General features: G+C 41.5%; 1 protein-coding gene across 6 annotated transcripts in view; it reads right to left on the bottom strand.

Moving 5' to 3' along the window:
• Nucleotides 1-16,416, bottom strand: part of sgsm1a (small G protein signaling modulator 1a) — a 35,271-nt gene extending 18,855 nt beyond the window's left edge. For 2 of the 6 annotated variants that reach the window (XR_004614922.1, XM_034595479.1), the window contains exons 1-13: nucleotides 16,295-16,416; nucleotides 16,142-16,185; nucleotides 9,657-9,732; nucleotides 5,693-5,855; nucleotides 5,255-5,407; nucleotides 5,091-5,158; nucleotides 4,227-4,372; nucleotides 3,559-3,696; nucleotides 2,695-2,819; nucleotides 1,690-1,757; nucleotides 1,401-1,564; nucleotides 876-1,005; nucleotides 268-411 (exon numbers count right to left, since the gene is read on the bottom strand). Coding sequence is in view for 5 of the 6 variants with exons in the window: in XM_034595479.1 (XP_034451370.1) it covers nucleotides 268-411; nucleotides 876-1,005; nucleotides 1,401-1,564; nucleotides 1,690-1,757; nucleotides 2,695-2,819; nucleotides 3,559-3,696; nucleotides 4,227-4,372; nucleotides 5,091-5,158; nucleotides 5,255-5,407; nucleotides 5,693-5,855; nucleotides 9,657-9,732; nucleotides 16,142-16,185; nucleotides 16,295-16,313 (1,438 nt within the window). In the remaining variant the exon portion in view is untranslated. The remainder of the gene's footprint in view (nucleotides 1-267; nucleotides 412-875; nucleotides 1,006-1,400; nucleotides 1,565-1,689; nucleotides 1,758-2,694; nucleotides 2,820-3,558; nucleotides 3,697-4,226; nucleotides 4,373-5,090; nucleotides 5,159-5,254; nucleotides 5,408-5,692; nucleotides 5,856-9,656; nucleotides 9,733-16,141; nucleotides 16,186-16,294) is intronic. The other 4 variants (XM_034595480.1, XM_034595481.1, XM_034595482.1 and 1 more) reach the window with 4 other exon arrangements.
• Between the last annotated feature and the right edge of the window lie 2,608 nt (nucleotides 16,417-19,024).

The following is a 19,024-nucleotide window of genomic DNA, read 5'->3' as shown; positions in this document are numbered from 1 at the left end:
GAATTACAGAGGGAAGGATCAAGTGAGCAATAGCCTCTCTCGGTTCAGTAGCCACATTCGATCACTCAGCTGTCCGCCCATCGCCCATTAAAAGGTTACTGTGTCGTACTGCAGTAAAAAAAGGTTTGACAGAAGGTGGCAGGGAGCGAGCGGGGGCTTTAAGAACGGGACACGTCGATAAACGTTTCCGGAGGTGCAGGGCGTATTAGAAGCAAGGAAATTAAAGCAACGCAAGCCGACAGACGAGCTGAGGTGTGACAGTGTTACAGCTGCTTCCTGTGGGTGAGGGGGATTCTTCAGGGCAGCTGCAGGACCTCTTGGGGACAACCAGGGTCCCCACTTTGGAGGGTGGCTGTCCGCTCGGTTGAAGGGAGTGGGAGGAAGTCAGGTGAGGAGGATGAGTTACAGTCACTGTAACAAACAATGAGCAACATTTTCATGAACACATAACAATCTGGAGAGGGCCATGTACGGTGGAAGTGAGTGACAAACGGATGTTGACCATGAAATGAGCAGAGTTACTTAGTGTGGTCAAGTGAGCTGCTTTTGTGAAATCCAAGACAAGCCAGTTGCCGCTCAAAATGTGATGCTATATGAGGTGTTACAGTACAGGTGTGTTCTTCCTCTTTGGACACTCCAAGATGGCTCACTTGACTCATGCATCCACGACTGGAGCACAGAAAGTAACTGAGCTTGTTTCATTGTCAACATCCGCTGTCACTCACTTCCGTTGAGATGGTGTTTCTGTTGTGGCTGTTGCAGTTGTGATGTAGTTTCTGCATTTGTGTTTTCCATTAATGCACTTGTGTGAGATGGCTCAGCCTCCGTACCCATGGGTGCTACTCGTGTTAACTGGCTTGTGGAGCGAAACTCACCAAACTCTGATTGGCTGTTTGGAAAGAGGATGCGGAAGACATAGTCCGTGGCCTCGTCCTCCTCCTTATCCGAGACTGATTCTGAGGATCCCTGAGGAACTCTATTCCGCAGCTTCGGAAACACCTTCCCCTGCAACGAGAAAATAATGGGTTACTAAAATAATGCCAACAAGAAAAATTGCTAAACCCTTCTAGCCCAGCTAAACCATCCATGTGAATTAAAGATGATAAGTGTCTGTAGGCTGGAGCCTATTAATATTGGCTGAGCGTGTGTGGGAGGTTTTAATTATTCAGCTTAGATGCAGATACAAAGCTATTAACAGTCCGACAAAAACATCCATTCGTTTAAATAGACACTTTGTGTGGTGGAGCAGAGAGAACATTAAGCCGCATATTCATCAGCATCCCTCGAACCCATACTGCAACGAGTCAGCGCATTTATGTTCTAATACAAGTTTTTAAATGGATTTATTGATTTCATTGTGCTCTGGATGTGAAGCCATTACAAAGACCTCCTGCTCTGACCTTTCCCCTCTGGGACCAGAGCGGAGGGTCCAGCTGGCCGTGGGGAAGGAGGCCATTCTCCAGGCAGGAGAGGAACTGGAGCAGGTGTCCTCCCCTGGGGAAGCGCAGTGGAGGTCTCTGGATTCCATCCTGACTGACCAGCACCACCGTCCCCCCACTGTCCACTACAGGAAGTGCACAGGAAATGAATCCTTTATTATCAAACTATTCATGATGACGTATTGCTGGACAATGATTACATTTGTGTGTAAAATGCTGGATTTCAGAATAAAGGCTGGAGTGGACCCACCTTGTTGATGACAGTGCAAGTAAACTATCTCCTCGAGAGGAATCGTCATGGCATAGTCCCAAAACACACTAAGAGACATAAAATCAAAATCAGTCAGGAAAATTAGAATGGCTCTCAGTAGAGTACTTACCTCTGTCAAAGCCCCAACAGTCCCCTTATGAAACCATATTTAAATGAACTAGATCTGGCTTTGTATTTGTATTCCATGTTTATTGTTTATTACTTCACTGTCTTCAATCTTTGACTGCCCTCTTGCTGCTGTAACATTATATAAATATATATATGTTCTTTTTCATCAAGATCCATGAATTATTCTCTGAGAAATCAACGAAAAAAAATATCCAGATCCGAACCAAAATCGAATGAAGTCCTTACCGCATCCTTCCAGCAAGTTTTGTGGACATTTTTTCAGTAGTTTTTGCTTAATCTTGCTTACAAACAAACAAACTGACAAAAACCTAAAATAAAACTGACAGGGGTGAAAATATAACCTCCTCGGTGGAGGTAATAACAACCAATAGGATCAACACCCAACAGTAAGAAACAAATCCATTGGGAATGTTTATGTATTATCTTAATGAATCAAAATGGCATCTCATTTCATGGCTAATAAAAGAAAGTATTGGAGAGCGTGCACACAGATGAGCAGGCGTGGAGCTGCTTACTGCGACTATCCATTTTATTTGGTGAGATAAACCATGCACGAGCACAGGGGCACAACATGGCTGAGAGATGTCTGACAGTGTCTCAGTCAATAAACCTTCTGCTGCTGCTCAAAAGAAGCCTCATCTGATCCGCAGCATTTCCTCTACACACACCGAGCCCCTGGGCCACACACAAACACACTGAATTATTCAGTAATACCCAAGTGTTACACAAGTGTTTTCTTTGTGTTTGAGGAAGCACATCACATGTTAGATATTCTTGGCATGAGGAGGATTACTGATATTATCAAGTGCAGGCTCCGCCGCCACTGCAATCACAGCAATCATAATAATTCTGCACCTGCGCTCGTAGTCCAAGTCTCCAACAGAGCCGTTCATGAGCTGGTTGGGAGTCCACTTCAGGGTCATGATGTCAGCGGTCTGGTGCAGGGAGAGGTAACCGGGGACAGCCTCCATGTCGTCCCTCTGAAACAACAACAACGAGGATGGATGTTTTTCATTAGATGCAAAGAACAGTAAAAGTCAGTATTTGTAAGCCTGAAGCACAGAGGATTGTGTACCTGCACAAATGAACAAAGATATCCCTTTTTTGTAGTTAAAAAAAAAGGATTAGCATGTCCCTGTATTGCTATTTTAGAGCAGGCATGGGAAGTCTGGGATGTGCCAGATTTCTTATTAGCTTTTTTGACATGAATTTAAATGAGTCTAAGAGACATGGGAGGCAGTTTAAACAGGTTAAAATTAGATACTTGCTTGCACATATACAACTAGGATGGCACTCAGGAGAGGGCATAGTTCTGCCAAGGCCCAACAGTCTACTTATGAAACCACATTAAAATTCACTAGACCTGGATTTTCATTTGGATCTGCACCAAATTGCATTAATATTAGCCTATTTTATCTCTTTCATTGAGATCCATTAATTAGAATCAGATAAATCAATGAAAATGTTAAAAAACATCCTATTTGGCAAATTATTGTTTTCCCCAAGATCTGGATCCGCAAAAACAAAAAGTTATTTCTTGGTTCATGCCGCACCCCTCCACAAAATGTCATGGAAATTAATTAAGTAGTTGTGTGCATGCGGACATTGGTAGAACAATCATATTTGTACCTTCTGTACATCGTTTAAATTGAGATATTATTTATAATGAGAGTCACAGTTATGCATGTCTGAGTGTTTAAGAGAACTGAAGCCAGTTACCGGTTGCACGAGCACGTTGTTTTTGCCGAACAGCAAGGTCGCCCTGTTGTTCTGATGCAGTGACTCCACATATTCTCGAGCTGACGGCGAGGGGGAAGGGCGTTCGTCCATGCTGCTGCTGGAGTGCCGCTTCTGGAACTTCCCCAAACGCAGACACACAACACATCATATCAGATCACCAACATCGTGAGCCAGCGGTAAACTGGTGAATGCACTGCACTATGAATAACAGCTGGCAAATCACAACACAGAATATTTTACATGAATAAAGCGAATTCATCTTTCAAATGACTGAAGAAGAGATATAAAATTCATTCATAAGCACCAATGCATCCTCTCTTCTTCTTCATTTTGTGAGTAAATACACAACTGTAAGAAGTACTGTGGTTTGAGATCAGCCAAGTTGACCTATTTCAGTGTTAACTTGAGGACTGAACAAGTGAAGGTCTCAGATCCACTCATTGTGTCTCCTGGGACACATTGTGCTTCACTTCATGTGGTGATATCAGCAGGTCCACTTTCCTCAGACCCACAGGAGAATGGAATTTAAGAAGATACATGACTAAAACTCTGCATATGTGCTAGTAATCATGTACTACACATACACAAGGGGGTGAAATAAACAGAGCGTGCATGGTGGAGTACTGTGTGACCGGATCATGACTTACACACAGTGCAGGCCTCTTGGTGGGAGAGTCCTGCCTGCAGTTGCCACCGTGGATGCGGTGTCTCTGCACCAGCTCGTCAGCGGACGGGTCGGTCCAGAAGTGGTCAGCTGTCTTCATCTTGGTGTACTCCAAAGCACAAGGTCCGACTGTCGGAGGGAAAGAACACAGTCAGTTTCTGCAGACATCAGCTGATGGTTTTGCTAACCAATGATGGGCACTTGATTCTCCTCACAATCAAAATGAAAAGAGAAGGATAAAGAGAGTATGATTTTGGAGCTAGAACCTGCTTTCTTGTCTTGATTATGGTAAATGGTCTTTATTCATGTGGCGCTTTTCTAGTCTTGGTTGACCAGCCAAAGTGCTTTACACTCATTCTCCCTTTCACACACATATTCAAACAGTGCATCTATGTGCAGCACTTTCACTATCACCCATCTGGGTCTGAGGTCTCACAAACCTCAGACCCAGTCCTGGCTTAGCTCCACTGAAACTAACTGTCACTTTCCAATGGTGGGAAGCCAGTGAGGGATCATTTGTTCCTGTTTCTTAGCCTGTTAGAACTATTTCCTTGCAAGTTAACCAATAACGCAAAAAATAAACCAAGAAAAAGACTCTTGTTTGAAAGCATATTTTTTGGTGGCACATATTTCTTGAGTGGACAAAGGGCAGAGGAACCAAATTGCCCTGAAAGAAAGTACAGAGTAGAATAATGTCCTTGTACAGGAGAGAGTGTGTCCGGAAAAAGGCAAAATTCTGCTTTAGACCACCACGATCTCACATTTTGAGCCCAAACCAGGGTGCAGCTCGATGCTCGATGATTGCAATAAATCACACAGATACTTGCTTAATGTGGCACATCATTACCTAACAAAGAGGCAAGGATAGGTCCATCTACAGGGTCCATTAGAACAGCCTCTTTCTCGTAGTATTTACTGGAAGACAAACGTGAGAGGGGGAAATTTGAGAGGACATAGCGTTCTGACAAGACGAACAGCTGGACAGAAGATCATTGGCTCCTCTCACTGTACCTGCTGTTCTCCACCAGGTAGAGAACGATCTTGTCCAGCACCTTTTCAAAAAGAGCCGCCCGGATCCACAGGTTCTTGGCTCCCTGGGGGGTGAGGCCGGGCAGCCGGGGCATCTTACGAAGGCTGTCCTGACTTTGCAAGCTTTGACTTCGTCTGCAGAGCGACAGAGGAAAACACATTCAGCATGTTTTTTTGAAATTTCCATTAAGTAAAACTGCATGTGCTTGAAGCTAATGGCATCAGTGATTCGTGACTCATAAAAGATTATAAACATGAATTATTTAGAAGCTTTTCACAATAAAAAAAATAGTCCTTCGGGTACACGCGGACGGCCGTTTGTTTTCAGTGCTTTCACTGGTACAATCAAACAAGCGTTGATGTGAGCTTTGAAGTCTGGTGCGATGTGTGAGAAGAAACTGGGATGTGTGCGTCCCTCACTTTGTCTCGATGATCTGCTCGAGCTCCTGGGCCTTCCTACACAGCTCCTCAGCAGGGGCAAAGCTTTTCCCCACCTTCATGAAGAGTGCCGCTATCTTGTTGCTGCGCAGAAAACCAGCTGCTCGTCGCCTCAGCCCATGCAGAACACACGCCTCCACTGCAGCTGTTTGGAAACAAACAAACTTTGGTTTGAAAAGAAAAAAATGTTTTTGTCTAAGAGCAAACAACACTGACATTTTGCTAACATGTTAGTAAACACCCGCTTATTTAAACAGCCACCAGAGACAGAGCACCGCTAGCATACATTTGTTTGAGCTCAGTTTCCATCAGGAAAAAAGAATGGCTCAAAACATGAAAACACAGAACAAAAGCTAAAGCATTCCATAGACCTTTTGTGGTCATTTCAGCTGTTGTTTGAAAAAAAATGATATATACACATAAATAAGAACGGCTTTTATTTGTATCACTTGAGGTAAACCTGTCATCTAGTAATATGTCCAACATAATTTACATAACATTTACATTTAATCAAATAAAGGAAAAAGAAAAAGACAATTCAATTGAATTCGCTCCATCAGGACAGTCCACTCAGTGTCAATGTCCAGGGACTTAACCATGAATGTTTACTTCACTTTTCTGGGATACAGTATTTTCACAATTTCTTGTATTTTGTATTTTCATATTTTATCCATTTTATTTTTTTTGTGATTTTTATCTAATTTTCTGAATGGTGTCTCAATGTGCATGATCGCCATTTTTTTAATGAAGCCACACCTTCACGTAATCATTTTTGCATGAGCTTAGATTATCCAGTAAGTCTGTGACAGGATAACACACATTTGCACAATCACCCAGTCGCCCCTCTGCTCTCCTCCCTCTCAGGCCTACGTGGCAGGGCCTGGAGCTGTGTTGACATTTGAGTTCTCTTTCAGGACTAATCCTGCGGCTCTGCTCACATGGGGTCAGGGGGAAGGCTGGGGTTACCATGGCAACCCCCGTTGATGGAGAGCTCGAGGTCTGGGAGAGCTGAGCGGAGGGAGGGATGGCGGCGACTCATCAGCATCACAATCTCTTTCCATCATCCATACTCCCTCAAACGCAGCTTCCCTTCTCTCCTGCCACCATCATCGCTCTGTAAACCTGTCACTGCTCTCACTATCATCTCTGTTTTACTTCAAGCGAGACAATATAAGTGTCATCAGAACCATCTTATCTTTCAGGTGTGGTTTTTTTTTTATTTAATTGATATCTTTTCTACTTTTCAGTTCATCGTTTCTCCTTCCTCTCCCTCCCAGAGTTTTTTTGCCCGTTTTCTCCACATCATGTAGGAGCAGGAAGCTAAATGTCAGAACAAAGCGTAACGTTAACAGGTCTCAGATATAGCTCATCACCATTGCTCTGTCATCGTTACCACTAACTAGTCTCAGATGGCCGAGGAAGATGCAGAGAAATCAGCTCCCAAACCTTCACACCTTATTCACAGCTAATGTCTCGGCTCTAAGACACAGATAACAACTTTAATTCCCAGAGTGCCACAGTGTCTGCACAAACAACCTTCAAACGAAATGAACAGCAGCATCAGTGGTCGTCTCAAAACGATAGTTAGCGTATCGCACGCCCGGGAAATTTGTTTAATCGCCACGGAGAACGTATAGCTAAGAACATGAAGGTGTTAGAGACGCGGGCCGGAGTCTTCCACATACGAGACCATCAACATATTAAGATTCAATGTTTTATCTATCGCAAACAGCAGCGAGCGAGTGCGTAAATGTTCTGTGAGGAAAATGTGCCTCATATCAGCGGGATCAGCCCTTTGTGCTGTCGCTCCTGGTAAAAACAGTAAATTATCTCTAATCATCCTGTATCTGTGGCAACTGAGTGCATTAACACAAAGCCACAGTCGCCTCACTCCACTGAGACCGGCAAAGAGGCACCAACACAAGGTCTTAATATGGACACTTCTGAAAGGATTCATCAATAAGTCAATAAGTTACTGATCAATTCAGCATTTGCATTATTTTTCAGATGTGATCAAATCATACAGCGTCTGCTATGTTCTAATGTAGTTGGATATTGTTCAGGCAACATAAAAACATTTTGTTTTGCCTTTAATTATACTCGGGTGTCTTGTGACGGAGTAAATTATTATTTGACATTTCATAGAAAGAAATATCACTTAATTGCCAAAGCAATCACTAGATTGATCAGTAATTGATGATATAAATCATTCTTAGAAACTTTTATTAAGTTTATTGATCTATAATAATCTAATTTCTTATTATTCAACTTTCATGTGTTTGCTCCTACAGAAGCCGTTTAGGAGAATTGTTCTGATGTGGCACGGCTCATATATACCATAAGAAGCGAGGGCTAGAAATTCAATGAACAGAGCTTCACCAATACAACTGTATCTCACATGTATGTGTTGAGCTACTTTTCATTGATTCACAACTAAATTCGACAGCGGCGAACTGATTTCCTCTCCACAGCGTCTGCAATTTCTCATTTACTCTGCCCGGGCAGCTTATCAAAGTAGCCAAGATGGTGGAGGCTAATTGCTCCCTGGTGAGCTGGCCCAGCTCATCCCCCATCCTCCACTCTCTCAATCACTCAGTCAGTCTGGGCTGTGAACAGACCACAGCTGAAAGAGGACGTGAAGTAACAAGAGCCACTGCAGGGATCACAGGGAGAGTCAGGTGGAGGAGGAGGAGGAGGAGGAGGCTGTCGACAGAGCAGAGCGATGAGAGGGTTCTCCTGAGCTGAACTGCTACGTGTCCACTGGGAGGTACGATAGCAGAAGAGGAAATGATATGGCTCAGTATCACACTGTAATAAGAAATAAAGTCTGTGTTCTGTGACAAATTATTTTCATAACCCTCACAGAGAAAAATAAAGGTATAAAGAGAGGTTTGGACTAAGCTGATTATTGGGTGGGATGGATGTGCAATGTCGTTCTCTTGCGCTGGTTTAATAAGGTTTTCAAGCTGCGCTGCAAATTCTCTGCACACTGTGAAAAGCAGATCAGCTCTGCTTCGACATGAGGAGATCGTGGTCTTACTTCTGTGAAGCTCAACACATAGACTGTGTAATGTACATTATATTGACTGGGAAATGTTTTTCTCCTCACAATATTTAGTTTTATTGCCTCCCCCAAGAGATTATGTTTTCATTGCAGTTTGTCTGTGAGGAAAATCAAACAAAAATAATTAGGACCCATTATATTTTGGCGTGGATCCAGTATTTCTTTCTTACTTTCTTTAATATATCAGTTTTTCCAAGAAAAAATCTGACATGGGGAACTGATATCTGAGTGTGTGACCCTGAAACCAATAATAAGGACCACCAACTTTATTTTGTAGGATTTGTAAGGAGATATACTGAATACCCAGTACATCTTACTGTTGCCAGTCTTTCTATTTGTATAAATGTATAAAATTGTGAATAATTAGCTGTAATTTTTTGTTGGTGTTACTGTTGAAATAAACAGTGGACACCAATATTCTGATGAGTGACTTTATTATGAACAAGATGTTTAGACGAGTTTCTTAGACGCTGTTTAGTTTCTTGTCCAGGCTATGATGTCTTGATAAGGTTAAATCAGAATATGGGTGAAACATCAAACATTTCCTTTGACTCCTGATATGGACATGTATTAGAACAGAAAATATCGATGTGACAATAGTAAGGACTTAACTAAACTAAATTAACTTCTTTTCTATTCTGCTTCATTGTGTTTTTCCATGTTAGATTTACATAGACGACAACATGATGAAGGTTCAAATGAATCAGTAACATATATATATAGTAACTGACAGATAGTAGCACATCGTAAGGTGCTACATGAAATCACATGAAATCTCACAGTAACTCTCATCAGGTAAAAGAAACAACATGGGTGTTGCAGAGTTGTTGAATTTGAAAATTCAAATGAATGAGGGATCCATTTGTATTTTTGATGACTCACCACAAAAAGACACAATATGGCTGCTGTCTTCGTGGACAAATTTCCTGGTCACGGCTTCTTCCATAATCTGCTTCACCTGTCAATGACGGAGCAGATGCTGGATGAGTCACTCATTAATATGCGACTGTCAGTCTCTCTCACACACACACACACACACACACACACACACACACACACACACACACACACACACACACACACACACACACACACACACACACACACACACACACACACACACACACACCATCTGTGATGAATTTGTTGGTGACAGAGTGATACATGTGATTGAGGGAATAATTCTAAAGCACGTCTGGGAATCAGGGATGGACTGGGGGTAAAAAGTTAAGAGGCAGAAGAACACAACAGAGTGGGGGGAGCATGCATGTTAAGTTGCTGGATGAGTCACCAGCTCTACTGGGAAATGGAGGTGGTACATTTGAGGGTGCTTGGGGGGGTGGGGGGCGGTTGTCAAGGCTTCTTCACTGTGACCTGACAGCAGCGACAAAACCAATAGTTAAAGATGACTGATTAATCAATCCCTCCTGTAGCTATGGAGACGCCCCCATGTGTGGGCACCGCTCTGCGATCTGCATGGGGACTATCAACCTCCGAACAGAGTCGTGCAGACGTCTCTAATTTCCTGCTGAGATGTGCCTCTCCACTGTGGCCACGCCACACTGCCAAGTTCATCCTTTTCCCTGTGAGCCAGCTCAGTGTTCATGATGCGCCAGCTGTCAAGCAATATCAGTTTTCACAGTTTGATATTTACAGCTTCATCATAAAATTTTCCAGGAGATAAATTAAAATAAGATCTAATTTCCCACTACGGCTCAATTTTATGGACCAATAATTTTGATATCTGGTTTACTGGCTGATCGCAGATGGATTATAATACCTGTAAATTTCAATGGATGTATTTCATAAAGGGTAATAGTGATAAATAAATGAGATAAAGCATCCATTCATAACAGGGGCATTAGAATTACAATGTCTTTTAAAATGTTAAAGTAATCATTAGTCAGAGGGATGGGCTCTGTCACAGTGTCACACAAGATTAGATTTGTATTGATGCACTGCTGCATTTCAATGTTAATAATAAGATTAGTTTTACCTTTAAATTAAATGATGTAAACATAATTAGTAGCAACAGCTTCCGAGCGAATGTAGCTGAAGAAAAAGTAACAGAGGTTCACTGTGAAATGTAGAACAGTATAAAGTACTATAAAATGGAGAGAATAAAAAATGCAAGTACCTAAAAATTGTACTTGAGCAAAGGTACTTTCTACCACTGATAAATGTGTAATTTATGTATTATGATTTCTTAATGAAGTTAACCAATAACCCCCCCAAAAACCAGATGTGAATATCTGTTTCTGGACAATCCAAAGAGTAATCCAAAGAAAGAGTTCCTCAATTTCACATGAAAACCTTGCTAAAGCAGAGATTTTGAAATGATAGATGTTGTGCCTCAGTATAAATAGTATTATTTCACAATAAATACAACATCATCTTCCCTCATTCCGACTGATATTAACAAACGTGGCCTTTGCACACAGGCACATGAACAGACCTATAGAAAAGCCTGCGTGCGCACACACACACACACACACACACACACACAGGGGACGTATATCCACTGGTTTTCTCTCTGCGTGCACCTGACGCACAAAGAGCTGATTGCAAACTTGAAGCTGCAGACTACTGATATTTTTTCATCTCGGCGACAGATCAGGTCTCTGAGGAATTCATATGGTGAAGTGTCTGAGCACTGACAACCTGTGTGTTTCCATGGAGACGGCACGTGTCGCACAGTGGATCACTTCCGCCTAAGAGGATGCGACAACAACATTCATTCATCTCGGAAACAAACAAAAACAACTGCGGCTCCTTTAACTCCACCAACTCCATCATTTCCATCTCCAGCTTCATTTAGAGACCTAATGTGTTAATATGGTATCGTTCATACACAAAAAGATACAAATCCATAATGGTCAATACATTTTCACTAGACTTTATCGATGTGCGTGACGTGTCAACAGTCATTAATGATGAATCTACTCTAACTAACCAATGCAGCTTGGAGGCATCACAGGGTGATAAAAGATCTTCAGAGTATTTCCAATTAACTCCTGCAACAGCAGAGGCAAGAAATAAGAGGCAGAGAGAAAGCCACATCCATTAACACCCACCCTTCATTATTCATCGTCTGTGTGGCCACTGATGAATGAAGGGAGGAAGACACAGCGTGGAAAAAAAGAAGAGAAATCTTCATCACTGTTATTCATGTGAATCCAGGCGCACACATGGAGCTACAGCTCTGATGTGAGGCTATCTATTTGAATTACGGCTCCATTGTTTGAATGATGATTTAATAATGAACGAGCAGACTATTACATGGCAAGAAGCACAAAATCAATGCAACCACTACACAGTCTCCCCACAGGGTCTATTCAGGCGCTCTTCTGGAGCTTTTGATCGTATCACATTATCTTCCTCTGCACATGAAGTCGCCCGTGTGTCATGGAAATGCAGACGTTCAAAATTTACAGTATCTCTGAGCGCTTTATGGAATTCTTGTTTTAGGAGCCAAAGTAAATATTTAGCCCCTGTTGGTTATTGTTTGTTCAGGCTGCTGATGATTGTTTTATTATAACTTTATGGGTGCAAGGGGTGTGGCTTCTGTTTTCTGCGATATGCGTCACGTTTTGTTTGCCTCACAGCAAGAGGGTTCTCAGTTCGAATCCCAGTTTGGCTGGGGTCTTTCTGTGTGGAGATAAATGTTCTCCCTGTAGGTTTTCTCCAGGTACTCCTGCTTCCTCCCACAGTCCAAAGAAATGCAGATGTTGGAGTTAAGTTAACCGGAGACTCTAAATTGTGTGAATCGGTGTTTTACTTGACGGCCTGTCTAGTGTGTATCCCAGCTCTCGCCCAATGCCAGCTACCCTCCCCAGCCACCATCAAAGACTAAGTTGTATAGAAATTGGATGGATGTAATGGATGGTAATTGCTAGTTAATGCTGCAGATATTTGTTGTATAATAACATCTGGGTAAGGTGGACAATGCCTGTCTAATTTGGTTGGCAGGTTACGGACAAAGACGAGGGCTACTATATATTCTGTTGAATGTTACATTTTGCTTTAAGTTTAAAGCCGCAAAATGCATCTTGGACTCATGCATCCTTTTTTTTTAACATGTCACAGTTAGGAGCCTGCTTAACAGCCTCTTTTTTTTCATGGACAATAGTTAGTAGCTACACTTGTTCCTGTTGGTGGCACAGTTGTGCTCTGGCTTCCTCCCACAGTCCATAAACATGCAGATTAGGGTTAAAGTAATAAAGGATAATACATTTAACGTAGGCATTTGTCTGGCTTATATACTGGTTGCGCTCTCTCCCAATGTCAGCTTTACAGGATAAGGACAATATCATGGTTCAAAGTTCCACGCGGGTCAATGCTGCGAGTTGTAATCGCCTCCTCACTTGTACAGATTGGACGTCAACGAGAAGTGAACGTTTGCCAATGAGACATCGACATATGTGAGACCAGGACCTAACAATAGATGAAGGATGGATGGAGATAGAAAGGGCAAGAGTCAAGTATGAGTGTCGAACAGAAATGTATTTTTTTTTTTTTACGCTTGAGTTTCTGCAGTAAACATATTTAACTCACACAACAGTGATCTCTCTGCAGCCTTATCCTGCAATGTGCATCCACCCTGTTTTCTATCAATGACCATGAATCAGGAAACCTATAAACCAAGTAGAAAACACAGAACAAGACTAGAGGATTATCTCCGTCTCCTCTGTCTGAAACCTTGTGAGACTGGAAAGTAAATGCTTCTGATCCCTGTGGCCTTTGTGTTTTCTACCCCCCCCCCCCCCTCCCCCCCTCCTCTCCTTTGGCAAACACAGATGTGTATTTGCGTTCGAGTGCATGAGTGATATACACAAAGACAGAGGGAGGAGCACAATCAAAGCAAGATAAAGAGAGCGAGGCAGACGGAGATGGGTTCTGTATCAAAGCCGAGGCAAATAGTAAATTTCATCCAAACCAGAAGGTAATTCTGCTGCCACAGGCCTTCCACTCTCTCTGGATACTGACCTATATCCAAGTCTATTTGAGCAGACAGGTGGCACATAACCAGCTGGACCAGGAGAGTGTGAGAACACACAGCATAGAGACGCCATATGGTGGAACCCACGCAAAGTTATAATAATCATAAACTAACGGGAAACCAGCACAAACAACATCTTTCCTCTTCGGGGAAGAGATATCTTTAAAAAAAAAACAGGAAGCAGGTTTAATCATGGGAAGGGTCTGGTCTCTGCTGATAAGACTGCAAACATGACTCAGAGGAAAAACAAATCAGAACAAAGTCTCTACTTTCCTCTTTTCACAAGATCCAGGATGTGATTTTTATGTGTTTGTTTGACAGAATTAAAGTCGTGTTATTTAGGAGGCAATCGGAGGTGAAACTAATAAAAAAAAAGCCGAACAGGTTAGAAGAGTGAGGGGAAAAGAAATGAGTATAACCTTGTCTGAGCCAGTAAAACTAATATTGATGTTGCTCTGCTTCAATGAGCTTTTGACTCAGACCAACAGCAGTGGAAGAGGAAAGCTGTGACACTGTGAATGTAAATGTTAAATGAAGTGTTGGTGATATTGAGAAAACCTTCCTTGAACAAACAGTGAGAAACAGAAAACTCATGTGAAAAGCTTCACGTCACTGTAGAACAATGGAGACACAATGGAGTGGCACACAATCTGATCTTCAGCTTTCCTTTCACAGTGAATTAACTACTATCTAATATATTGCTTTAACTATAAATACTCAATATCTTAATCACTATGGAAACTTGAATGTGTTTTACAGCACCAGCTATAAGTTCCAACCATATCACTGCAAACATAAACCATAAGAATCAAACTTAACCTGACTAGTTACCGTGTGTTTATTACATGTACAATATGTAACTTCGGCCGCTAAGCGTCTCTCGATCAAAACAATAACAAAAGACCTAGTTTGATGATGTCGTGAAGCAGCAAGGGATCATGGGAGTTGTTGTCTGTATTCATGTTTTATTCACGATACAAACTGTGTATAGCTCCTATAATGTTATGTGAATTAATTGCATTTGTCTTAATGTTGGATTTTATGTTGCTTTTCTTTACAAATCCTAATACAATCAGACATTAGAAGTTAACAAATTACTCCTCAGTCATTCTTCTTCCCCGTATCAGATCTTAGCATCAGCCCCATTTTCCTTCACGTGAAACAATGACAGGCTTATGTGACCTTTCCAAACAGTCAGTGATGTGCCAGAGATCTTTGTCACTAATTGTGTGTCATTTTGCAAACAATGGACCATGAACACCTCCTGTAAAAAGCTCTTCATCCACAGGGATGAACAGCTCTTCATTAAAGGTAGTGATGTTTGACTCGATCTCTGCTGAACTCAGGTCATCTCATGTGTGTCACTTTAAATAATGAAGTGTTGAAAACACAAATAAACAAACCTCCAGAGCCCACACAAAAACACACACACACACGTTTGTACTTATATCTTAGTGAGGACCCTAACCCTATTGACATAATACATTCCCTAGCCCCTTACCCTAACCTTAACATGCCCAACCATAACTGTAACCTAATTCTAACCCTAAAACCAAATCTTAACCCTCAAACAGCCCATTGATAAAGTGAGGACAGGTCAAGATGTCTTTCCTTTCCAAACATGTCCTCACTCTGTAGGGTCTTCGCTTTAAATGGTCCTCACAAAGAAGTACAGAAACACACACACACACACACAATCATGTCTCCATGACTTCAGAGGACATTACTTTGACTTGCATTGATTTCATGGCGACTTACTCTAACCTTAGTTATAGTTAATACTTACCAAAACATAACCTTAACCTAAGCCTAACCTAAACCTAACCCTAACCCTAATCTAACCAAACATAACCTAAATCTAAACAACCCTAACCCCAAAGCATGTATCCACCTTGATGATTTGCATTATTGGGACATGCTTTTAGTCCACATAAGAAAGACAGGACCCCATAATGTGACTGTGTAAACAGGTTTAGGTCCCTACAACATCTGTAATACCTGAGCCACACACAGTCTGTGTGTTGGCAGAGAGATGATGGTGGTTTGCTCTGGTGCCATAAACACCACCAACACAGACTATCTGTTTCCTTCTCCACCACCATGACTGAGCTGCTGCACCAACACTCGCACTGACAACAAAGAACATATTAAACACATTCTAACATATGATTCTAACCCATTCAGCTGCACTGAATCTCTGCTGTTCTTCTTGTATCTAGTGCAACCTTGTGTTCTGGTCTTTGTGGTAAAGATGAGCACTCGCACATGTTATGGATCATGTGGAACTAGCCTGTGCGTGTGCACGTTGAACTGCGCTGGTTCACATGAAGCATAGTGTTTGTTTTTCCAACTCGATAAAAACACCCACCTCCTTCTTGACGGTGCGCAGCAGCTTCTGACGAGTCTCTGTCTCTGGAACACAGTCACATACAGTTCTTAACAGTCTGACTCCGTCTGATCACCACGACAAAACAGACATTTACAGATATACATGTTTATAAATGTGTGTTTTTGTTCCCACCTGCCATGATTGTTGCCATGGATCCTGTCTCCAGCCTGTGAGCAGGTCCCCTCCCATCAGCTGAGTGGCGCTTGTTCTCAGAGATGTGGCTCACGACTACACCTCCGCTTTACACCCGCCCCTTAAAGACACACACACACACACACACACACACACACACACACACACACACACACACACACACACACACACACACGCACACACTTTCTCTTTCTTTGCAAAATATATTTCTTACAACAATGCTATATCCTCACATATACTCTGCTATTAAATTATAATATTAATAAAAACACTGATGTTTATTTCACAGTAATAACTTGATGTGTTATTTTCCCACTGAAATCATTCTATGGATATATGTATGTATATATTCCTGAGCTGAAAACAAGCATGTGCTCAGAAGAGGTGGATGTCAGAGTTTGAGTTGAATTTCCCTGACATGGAAATGTTTTGTCTTCACGCCACCTTGTGGTCAAGATACAGAAACACTTTTTGGCCTGCCAGATGAGGTATCTGCAAATACAGTAACATTTCTTTTCTTTTTTTTCTGACCTTCCATTTGGTTAAGATAAGATAATATAAGATAAGATAAAATGAGTTAAGATTAAATTAGATGGGAGGGGATGAGCTGAGTTAAATTCAGCACCTTTGAAGAAAACTGTATAAAAGCGCAAAATTATAAATCTACAATAACATTTAACCGTTTTCTTTTATGACACACATGATTCTAACTATACCCCTAATACACACAGATAACTTGTGATTTGTTATTCCCTAATGCCCTAGACACAAAAACAATCAATGTGTCCATATGGATTATAATTTCCAGGGTTCTATAGAAATATGGAAACAAGTTTTCACACTTGTGTGTAGCATATGAGTGTGATCATGTTCAAGAAAAACACAGTGTGAGTCAGCTGGAGTAAGTCGGGAGGCTTCAGTGCACCAGAGTCCTGGGGCTGTAAGTCCAGCTCTGCCTGGAGGACAGAGCTGTCAGGTAGATCAGGTGGAGAGCGTGATAACACAAGATGACAGACTCAGAGGAGCAGGGCTCCATAAAGCTCTCATCATGTCTCCTTTTTAATACTGGTAAAATTCTCAAGTTGTCAAGATATGATTCTTGATTCTTGTCCTAAACACTCTAAATCTCAGAATCACACATTAAGACCTGGACCACATTAACACCTATATATATATATATGCCAAATAATTCTACACATGATTGTCTGGCTATAATAATTCATTTATTGTAGATATTAATTATGACATTTACTATGATATGTGTATATTTTGTATTGCTGATAACTTGTGATACATCACGTGAGTTGGTCAAAATAGATTGTGGGTATTTAAGATATAAGAGTTTGAGTTTCTCCTATTTTCAAAAAGTTCTTATAGTTGAAATGCAAAAGAAAAAAGGAAGTGCTCTGACAAATTTAATAATTTATTTGTCATAAAATATTGTCAAAAAATACAGTTCTTTTTCTGCGTCTGCACCAAAAAGTAATGGGTTCTTCTTCTCAGACCCAGGTCCCATCCCACATCAAGTGTGAAAAAGATAGTTTTTGCATAACCCCGTAAACAAATAAATAAACCAACAAACAGTGAAAACAGTTACTAGCCTAGTCATACATTCAGTTATGATTTGAGAATATTTTTTTATATTTTTAAAATATGACTTTAAAATACAAAACAGCAGTCTATTAGCAGTGTCTATCTGAGAGGACGCTTCAGTGATAATAATCTTCAGTTCATTATAACGTCTGTGCCTTGGTCCCTTTTTCCCTCCTCTGTTTTCCTCACAGTCATTCTTTTCATTCCAGGATTCCCTCAGTGGGATGACTCACAGCTTTGCAGTGGCTTTAGATAATCTGAAGTAATAACATGTCTTGTTAAATGCCACACCAGGACTTCTGCCTGAGTAAGCAGCATCGCCAGAGCCCCTCACCAGCTTCCCATCGGTTGTTTGGTGAAAAGAAAATCAACATTATTTATACGTGTGTGTGTATTTGTCTGTTCAAGGCTCATAAACAACAGCATTTACTTACAGAAATGAGAGAAGTCAACATTCAGCAAAAAAACACGATTATCGAAGTGATGCCGTCACATGTCAGCAGGGGGTCATTCATGAGATGATCATTATTATATTGTATTATTATTACATATTAGATCTTTATTAGATCAAATGTATATATACACTTTTATACCGAGTTTGCAACACAAATAAAACATTTTTAATTTTCTATTTCATTGAAGCGACTGCTGAATGCAAATTACAACAAATAAACTGGGCCAATAAAATGCATAGAAAATATTCCTCAATGAAACATTTTCAAAGGTGCTTCAAATGAAACCAGTCACCAGTTTAGAAATAATAATCCTGTGTCGTATCCGTGTCTGTTTGCCTGTCAGCAGAGTCTGTGTGCAGGGCCAACATGCACATGTCCGTGTGTGATTGGAGTCGACGTGCTCCATCAGGCACCAGGGCATGTGACGGAGGCTCCTGTCAGTCTGATGTTCTTCTGCCTGCGTGTGCCAATGCAGATTGACAGGATTGTATGTTGGAGAAGGCCAGTGCTATATGGTTTGTTGTTATGTTGCTTTTGGCCCCTGGGGGCCCCCCACTGCACCTCAGCTGAGCAACCAACCTTTCTCCGATGGCTGGTTGTTTACTCTGCACCAGCTCTGGCAATGAGAAGACATGTTGAATGAGGAGGAATCTGAAGAATG

Source organism: Hippoglossus hippoglossus, chromosome 9 (genome assembly GCF_009819705.1).
Source record: "Hippoglossus hippoglossus isolate fHipHip1 chromosome 9, fHipHip1.pri, whole genome shotgun sequence".
NCBI lineage: Eukaryota > Metazoa > Chordata > Actinopteri > Pleuronectiformes > Pleuronectidae > Hippoglossus > Hippoglossus hippoglossus.
This window is presented reverse-complemented; position numbering and strand designations above follow the sequence as displayed.